The sequence below is a fragment of the Solanum dulcamara genome, chromosome 10 (assembly GCF_947179165.1).
Source record: "Solanum dulcamara chromosome 10, daSolDulc1.2, whole genome shotgun sequence".
Classification (NCBI taxonomy): Eukaryota; Viridiplantae; Streptophyta; class Magnoliopsida; order Solanales; family Solanaceae; genus Solanum; species Solanum dulcamara.
Window position 1 is genome coordinate 65614374 of NC_077246.1, and position 9519 is coordinate 65623892.

The window sequence follows — 9519 nt, forward strand, 5'->3', positions numbered from 1 at the left end:
TCCTCCAAAGGATGCTCCTGACTTGGAAATAGAAGGGGAAGGAATCTCAGAACTAGAAGGTTTCCAACCGGCAGAATTCAGGCCTATTTTGCCCCTCAGACATCTGGAACCAAGGATTGGAGCCGTATTATCTCTCCATAGTTTCTTGGCGCCCAGGTAGGCTATGTTTTTCTTATTTGAGTAGTTAATTCTATATCCATTGTGTAGTATAAAAAAGGATTTAATGAGAGGTTGCATAATTAGGCTCTGGGTCATGGCTTACAGATAGAAATTTGGGTGTTATCGGTGGTCTAACTTGAAGTGACCTGGTTAAGAAAGTTGTGTAATGATTTTGAGAAAATTGATTGTGGTATCGTCGCATTTAGACTTGTGTATTGGTAAATGCCTTAATTGTATGTAAACTGGTAGAAAATATGAGAAGAATTGTGATAACCTTAGGGGTTAGCAACCTTGATGAGTTAGTGCAATACCTTTGTGATTTTATGTGCATTGTTCTGTTTGTCTAATGAAATTATAAATGTAAATTTTGATTGTGAGAATCGAGTGTCACATTTCGACACGTTCTTAGATCAGATATCATATTCCAATATATTAATGAATCGGGTATCACATTTTGACATATTTTTGGATCGAGTGTCACGTTCAAATACATATATGGCTGAGTTTGGATCCCATGAGAGGGCCAAGTGTGTGTGTGGATGTCCCATGAGAGGATCCAATGATATTTGTTAATTATGGAATAGTGAGTGTAGTTGTTAATGAATTAAAGAGTTAGATTTTAGGAAAGAACCCCGTCGATGTTGTGGGTGTTAATAATTGAGGATTGAGAGTCAGTATAGGCTCATTCGTAAGTAAGAATGCGGAAACTTGTGAGGCCAGGTTGTGATATATAGGACATTTTATACCTTTGGGCTTAATATGGGAGGTAGCTTGTTGGGAGGGAGTTGTTCTCATTGGAGCTTCAGTCGAATGGTAGTGGTCGTAGTAGTTGTTGGGTAAGAATTAGAGTTAGTTATGAGGTGTGGTTATGAGATGGCTAAGTCATTTTTGGTAAGGTAAATGGGTCAAGGCTAGTGATAGTTGTATTGCCCGTGAGTGGCTAAGTTTATCGACTGGCTAAATGTTAGGGTGATCTTTGAGGGCATGGTGGGCCCATAACCCATAGGTCTCAAGTTCGTAAATCGGAGTTGGTAGGGAACCCGTGGTTAATAGAGGGGTGAAGCACTATAAGGGTGAGAGTAAGGAGTTTATTAGCAAGTTAGGTTAGACAGGTTTATAAAGATTAATTATTTATGACCTCTCTTACTTTCCTACATATATATTATGCGGTGGGTATCAGATTGATCTATGATGTCTGCCAGTACGTATTGTTTGTACTGATACTACTCTTGCTATGCCATTTGGCATAGTCTAGTTGCAGCGACAGTGAAGTTCCCTAGGTGAAGGCGAAGATGATCTCCCGACAGCTCCTACTTTTCCTTCCTTGTGGTTGGAGTTGTGTCTTTTCATTTGTCTTATGTACTGTTTTGTAGAGCTCTTGTGCTTGTTTAGACTAGCATCCTTGGGGGTTTTAAACAGAGTCTTGCACAAAGCTATTTTATATGACTTATCGCTGACTTATTATTTAAATTTTCTGTAACTTCCGCAATGCTTATTTCATATAAGGGGTTAAGGGTTCTCCTACTTAGGTCATATAGTGGGTGCACGGCCTAGTGGGTTGCGTCATGACACCTTGTTACTTTCTATATTCACTACAGTGTCTCCTTCTTCTTTGTACCTGGATTTGTTGCACTTGAGCCGAGGGACTTTCGAAAATAGTCTCTTTACCTCCACTACGTAGTGATAAGGTATGTGTACATTCTACCCTCCCCAAACCTCATTTATAGGATTTCACTGAATATATTATTGTTGTTGCCTTCTTTTCGAAACGAAATAAAAAAGAAAGTAAGCTATGAAATGAGCAGTTAGCTACTAGCAATTCAACTATGGATTAGCACCAAAGTTCCTAGCTAATTTTCTGTAGTGCTTACAATTTTTGGGAGCTGCTGTCATTGCTTTCTTGACATGGTTTACTTCTGCTGTTTATTGCTCAAACAGAGCTATTTGGTTTGCTTTCTCTCTAATGAATTTCATCTCTTCCTCACCTGTTGTTGTTCTCTAAGGGTGATGTACATATTGTTCATCAGTGCTATTCATAAACTATAGATAAGGTGGATCTATATATACTACATTAAATATAGACAAATACTGCTTGCTAGGAATATATATAGCATGGACCATGTAAACGATTAATAGATGTTTGATAGTTACCAAAAAAAAATGTAATCTCATGGTTCTTCTTTTATTCCGATTTAAATTTAATTTTAATAAAATAAATTTTATAATATGTCTATGAAATAAACGTGCAAAAGCGCAATCAAATTCACTACTGACTTAATAAAATCATTTAATTTCAACATATAATTAATATAAAGGTACACGGAAAAGTACTTCCATTATACAACTCATGAACATCTAAACACAAACTTTTTTGCTTTATGACTAGTCTAAGACCAAAATTTTAGTACTCCCACTACATTCCAAGATACAAAATTCAAGTGCATTATATAGAGAGAAGTATTGAATCCATTAGTAAACTCGGCATGAATGTTTAGTTCCATTTCTAAACTATTGACAATCTTAAAAATATTTTTTTATTTGGTTAACTGAATTTAAATACACCTCTGATCTTGCAGCATGAGTGAAATACACTCCTAAATTCTCACTAAGTTTAAGGGTGTTTTCAACACTAGTCTCGGCTTTATATTAAGAGTCACATGCTTCTACAAGAGTTTAAAACCACTTGTTATATTTCATGTGACAGATCGAAGTATGTATCTAAATTTAGTTAATCAAGTAGAGAGATGTTTTAAAGCCTGTCAATAGTTCAGAGACGAAACTGATAATTTACGCCAAGTTCAAAAGTGTTTTCAATACTTCTCTCCATTATATATATATTCTTTCTCACATGATTTGACAAGCATTAGGATTTTCATCACTAAACATTGAGGTAAATTTCTCAGTAGGTGTATTTGGTGTTTGAAAAGCTTGTGGAACATCCCTCACATAGCCAGAGGGTGCCTTCTTATCATATGCTCCAACTGCATATGGATATGACACCAAATTGTAATCTACATATGGCCAAAATTCTGCCTTCTTTCCTGTGTTTTGCACCTTTTTTAACACCTTTTTTGGTTCAATATAACCACTCACTGTTACTCTGCTTTGCTTTCTACTTACATCCACTGATTTCACACCTAAAACAAACAATTGAGCAATAAAAATTATCAAAATCAAGCTATTTCCTAAAAGATAGTATATATAATTGTCCATAAAGTGAGATTAGTAATATGGAATATATATAACTGAATATTCTTAACGAAATTTCTAATTTTCCACTATATGAGACTATATATAAGAAAATTATATAAAAGCCAAGATTAGTCTGAAATGAACCTTTGATAGATGAAACTGCATTAGTAACCCTCCTTTCACATCCATCACAATCCATTTTTACCTTTATTTCAACTGTCTGAAATGAATTAAAGAAAAAATTAATTAGTTTCAATATAATTAGAAGAAATTAAAATAAACAAAAACAAAAATTATGTATAAGACATGCAAATTAATTACCTGCATTGGTTTACGTTTGCTCTTCCTAGTACTAGTAACCTCAAACATGTCTGATATGTGATCAATAATACCCATTTTTTCCCTTTCAAAAATTATATTATTAAAGGGAAGAAAGATAGGTAAATTAATGTTGAAGAATTTACAAGATGCTTGGTTGAAAATGCCAGTATTTATAACACTAAAGTTTTGAAAATACACTTGGAATAGTTGTCAATAAGCTGTTTTTTGAAGAAATTATTTTGAACTCATGAAAGTGACTTATGTCGGCTAATCATAGCATAATCACAAAAAATTATCAAAGTTTAACTTGGACAACTGGGCAAATTGGAGGGGTTTTGATTGGACCCAAATTAATCAATAACAAAATGGAAATGTTAGTGCGTTCAAATTTTGAGAGTCAAATAAACTTTTATTTCCTGTCATAATTTTTTTAAAATATCTTAATTTGTTAAATATAGTAATTTTTTAATTCAAGAATATGGCTTAGTTGTTCAGAAGTGAGTTGAGACTTGAAAATCATGAAGTCGCAAGTTTAAATTTCAACAAATACAAAAATATTAAGTGATTTTCTTATTTTAACCTTGATGGGTAGAATTACCTCGTATCTATTGTTAATATAAAATAACATGTATCTTATACAATAAATTAAGATACACGCAAACCGACATAAATATCATTATTATATTTTTAAAAAAAAATAAAAAATTCCATGAATTTTCAAACTTGTTCCATGACAATTCATCTATGTGATGATTACTATCATCTCTGTCAAGGACCAACGCGTTTCGGCTACTCGGTAAACAAATTATGTACCAATAATTTGACGTAAATAAGATTTCTTCATTCTTAACGTATCTAGTTTATTTATGTTTGTGCATACAATGCAAAATTTTATTAATCGGAATAATAAGTTCTAAAAACTATGCATGAATTAAATAAAAATATAGTTTTTCAAGTCTATTATTTTTTAAATAATGATAATAACTAGGATAATGTACGTGTACCTCAAATATTCTATAGAATATGTGTTATTTCTGTAGCTATATGTATCAAAATTTAGAAAAATAGAAAGAAACCATTTAAATTAATTTGTTTTTACTGAAATTTAAATTTTCGTCACTCAGTTTATTGACTGCTAAGGCACATCTTTAAATAATTTTTTTTGGATCAATCTTCAATCTAAATAAAAAATTTAATTTATGTTCTAAAGACCTACATACTTATGACCTGCACAATAAATTGAACTAGTTAAGTTTCAATTATTTATACAAATTTGCTGCTGGACAAGGACATGTCTTTTCATACCAAAGTACCAAGTGTTTGTTTTCTTCTATGTTAAGTCAGTTCTAATTAATTTGCATAGTTGTTATTTAGGATTGTTGATTTTATATATTATAATTATAAACTATAGTTGAAAAGCTTCCTACAATCAATAACCAGCTAGAGTCCATCTCTTTGCATTGCTTTTATGAAGAAATGGCTGCTATGAATTTTCATCAACAGTTGCAAAGACTGCCACAATAAAAAAATTCCGCGTATTTAAACTGTGAAAATAATTATTAATATTTATATTATGACAGGCGATTTATATCATATTTCTTGAGATGTTGTCCTTCTCTAAATCTTACATGAACGCAAAATTTTTTTTACATCAAACTTTTCTAGCTAGTTACAAATAATTCATGTCTATATGTAGTAGCGGATCTGCATCATAATACCTTCTACACTACGATAAAAATATCCTTTAGTAGCAATAAATTTACACATTAACAAAGAGTGTTAAATCTTAATTGGCATTAGTTAATTGTCATTGGATCCAATATCACTATAGGCTTTAGGGACATTTATAAAGAATACCAATTGCCTTTACAAATACATATTTATTAACAATTAAGCTTTTGTCATTAATTAATTATTGCTAAAAAATATTTTTAATTCGGTAAGAGCCCAAAGCTTCAGAGGGGAGGGATGATGGATTGAGAAAAATATGATCTCTACCTTATCGCCCAATTTTGATAGAGCATGAGCTATAAAAGTAATTATAAATATTTGCATATATAATTAGGATATGTTGTCTATAAAAAACTTAAATTAAGATACGATCCTTTATGAATTCGGTATGAACACGAAATATTTCATGCATTAAGCTATCTAACCTGTAAATACTTCATGACCATATGCAATGAAAAATCCACATAATAACTCACAAATTTACGAGAATTCAATAGTATACTTGCCCCGACCCTCTATATTTTCATCAGAAGTTGCAAACAATGCAGAAATGGCAATGAGGCGGGCAAGTTTGTCTTAACCCACAAAAATTTCAACCCGCCTCATTCTGTCCCGCATGACATTTTTCTTTGATTTCAATCCATTCCGTCCCGTTCTGCATGACTCCGCTCTGTCCCATATAAATATTTCTTTTCTTTTTTCTTCTTTGTTATTTACTTTTCTGTAATCAGACAATTTATCTACTTTATCATCAGACAATTTAAACAAAACATTAAAATGTTAGATGTACATAATTTAGATTGAGTTAAGGAAAACATACTTTGAATTATTATTAATGTTTACCCGCTCCGCTGCACATAGAAGCTTACCCGCCTCGCCTTGAATAGACTAAAAATCGCTCCGCGCCTATTTCGCTCTGTCTCATTGTCAACCCTACACCTTTCATCGTTACTACCATATGACAACAACAACAACAACAACAACAACAAACCCAGTGTGATCCCACCATGTGGGGTCTGGGGAGGGTAGAGTGTACGCAGACCTAACCCCCACCTTAAAAGGTAGGGCGGCTGTTTCCGAAAGACCCTCGGCTTAAGAGAGAAGAACAAGGGAGGAGAAACCAGGAAAACAAGACATAGGTCAGTAAAGCCAGGCATATAGCAGACAATATAAAGATATGAATAATGAGAGCGATAAAGCGATAAAGTCAGGGTAGGAAAGATCGGGGATAAAGGAGCATTAACTACTATAGATAAAATAGGATACCCAAAGTAGACTGGGCCAACTAATATAAGCAGTAATCCCATGCAAAATCATATGTTAAGACAAATGAGCGCGACTACGACTACTATGGAGAACCGATCGGCCACCTAGCCCACTATCTTAGTTTGAGTCCTCCATAGCCTCCTATCTAAGGTCATGTCCTCGAAGAGCTGCAACTGTGTCATATCATGTCTAATGACCTCTTCCCAATATTTCTTCGGCCTCCCTTTGCCCTTCCTGAAACCGTCCATAGCCAACCTCTTGCACCTCCGCACTGGAGCATCTGTGTCTCTCCTCTTCACATGTCCAAACCATCTCAGTCTCGCTTCCCGCATCTTGTCCTCCACCGATGCCACTCCCACCTTGTCTCGGATATCTTCATTCCTAATTCTATCCATCCTAGTTCTATCCACCATATGACAATTCATGTAAATCAAAAGTTTATTACCACACTTTTGTTTGCTTACAAGGCATCCTTTAATTTTTCTTCTTAATTATTCCCAAGTTCTATTTTGCTTGGTATTATTTAACTTCTCACGAAATTTTAAATTTTAAAAAACTATTCAAAATTTATGTATTAAACATATTATAATATTTTAGTGCCGATAAAACTTTTAAACGTGTGTTTTTGAATATATCATAATATTTATTTGATTATAAAACTTCGTAATTAGTTCTTATTAAGAAAATATATAAACGTACATAAAGAGATTCATGATTTAAACTATATGAGTTCAATATTTAAAGTTTTTTGTATTAATTTTACTTTAAACTTATGAATTCAGACATATCAACTACTATATTGATCTACGTTGATAAAAAGCGGAAGATTCAGATGAACCAAATGATGCAACTTTATATTTGTTCCAGTAAATATATAATTCTTTTTTAGACGTATAAATAGAAAAAGATGTAAATGAAAGGAGGGGTATAGGTCATATACCAAACACACAAAAAATCATTAAGAAAATAAAAAGGAAGAATAATTATCTGCCACACTTGCTTTTCTCAACTTATACACTATCTTTTTTTATTTTATGTTTTTTTAATTAATTATGTGGACTACACCCAAAATTAAATGAAGTGTAGGATTATACAATATGATGTGGCTGCATTGAACAGGCTGACTGAATTAAATTATTTGAGAATTTAGATATTGCTTTACACTATCGTTGATCTCCAGCCTCTTTCTCACCAACTCTTACAATTCTCGTGGCTTAAATTAGCCTTTCATCATCAGAAATACATCAATTTTTAAAATTAATTATCCTTCCGTTTACTTTTATTTATCACATTTCTTTTATCGAGAATCAAATTATATGGATTTTGATTAATTTTCTAAAATATTTATTTTAATATATTAATATGAGAAGAATTACAACTTATAGCATTTGTCATATAGTTTACGAATATCTAAATTATATATTTAAAATATTGAATTAATTTTATTCAATTTAGCTTCAAAAATTAGTTAAACTGACTCCCCTAAAGTAAAATATGACTAGTTAAAGTGCACCGATGGAGAATTTGGAACTTTATGAATTCATGGTTAAAAATAGATATGATTAGAGACAGCAAAATCAGCCCATAAAATTATGATCCGTCCAACTCATTTAGATTTAGGCGGGTTACTCAACCCATTTTGATCCGTTTAATTCAATCCATTTTTAAATTGGGCTGATATGCCGTCTAGATTGACACCTAAGAAATTTATCTAAATATTTTAAAAGTATATTATTTTAATTTGGTAAGTTACAAAAAAATAAACAGAGAATTGAGATACTAACATTTCCGACAAGCAGGATATGCCTTTATATGAGTTTTCTTTTCAATACTAGATTTTTGCCCATTGATAGGACTAAAGAGGAAAGATGAGGATATTTTTTGAGGAATGATGAGAATAATGTAAGTGGATAAGTATATATTTTCTCCATTTATTTCAGCAATATCTAAGTTCTCAAATAATACATTCAGCTAGCCCATTAAACATAGACACATCATATTGTATAATCCTACACTTCATTTGGGTGTAGTCCACATAATTAAAAAGCAGGAAAAACAAATATATATGTAGTCCCTAAGTTGGGACAACTAAGCAAATGTGGCATATTATTCTTTTTTGTTTATTCATGTTTGTATGTTTGGTAGATGACTTATAGTTAAGAAAATTAAATGATGTCCTGCAATTAAACAGACAAAAGTGGGGTAACAAGGTTTTGATATACATGAATTTCACATCTGTTAATAATGATGAAAATGGCATATGTACATGAAGTGTCCTTGTTGAATACCAAATATCTCAAGTTTATAAGATTTTATCTATTTAATTAGCTGCTTTCTTGTATGATTAATTGAAACTTCACTAGTTCAATTTATTGTGCCTTGTTAATAACAAAGACAAAATGCTCTACTTGATTTCTTCTAATTTAATGCATAGTGAGTTATTCGATATTTATCCGATGAGAAATAGCAGATATCTAATAATATAGTGCACAAATTGATTTTAATATCTTGTTAATTAGAAAAAGATACATTTAGCACTTTGGCCGCCCTAGTCCTATGAACTTCCTGACTTGACACATGTTGGTGTTAACGAATTTTAATATCAAATTAAAATAATAAAGTATATATGTTAGTAGGTATAAATTGACAAGAATTTGATCCTTTTTTTTTGCAACTCATATAATCACTAATGTCGTGATCTACTCTAATCTCATGTTCTACAATATTACTATTCAACTACTTTGCTATTTAATCTATGGAAGAATTCTAGACATACAAATAGTGGTGTTTTTTCCTTTGTGTTGTGGAGGAGGATTATTGGAAGTTTGAAAAAATATTGTAGTGAAGATA

General features: G+C 32.0%; 1 protein-coding gene across 1 annotated transcript; it reads right to left on the reverse strand.

The window, feature by feature from the left end:
• Positions 1 to 2429: 2429 nt before the first annotated feature.
• Positions 2430 to 3819, reverse strand: LOC129870843 (heavy metal-associated isoprenylated plant protein 20-like). Its single transcript, XM_055945719.1, has 3 exons — positions 3673 to 3819; positions 3496 to 3571; positions 2430 to 3296 (listed from the first exon to the last, which is right to left on the reverse strand). The coding sequence occupies exons 1-3, from the start codon at positions 3745 to 3747 to the stop codon at positions 3004 to 3006; spliced, it is 444 nt and encodes a 147-aa protein (XP_055801694.1). The 5' UTR covers positions 3748 to 3819; the 3' UTR covers positions 2430 to 3003.
• Between the last annotated feature and the right edge of the window lie 5700 nt (positions 3820 to 9519).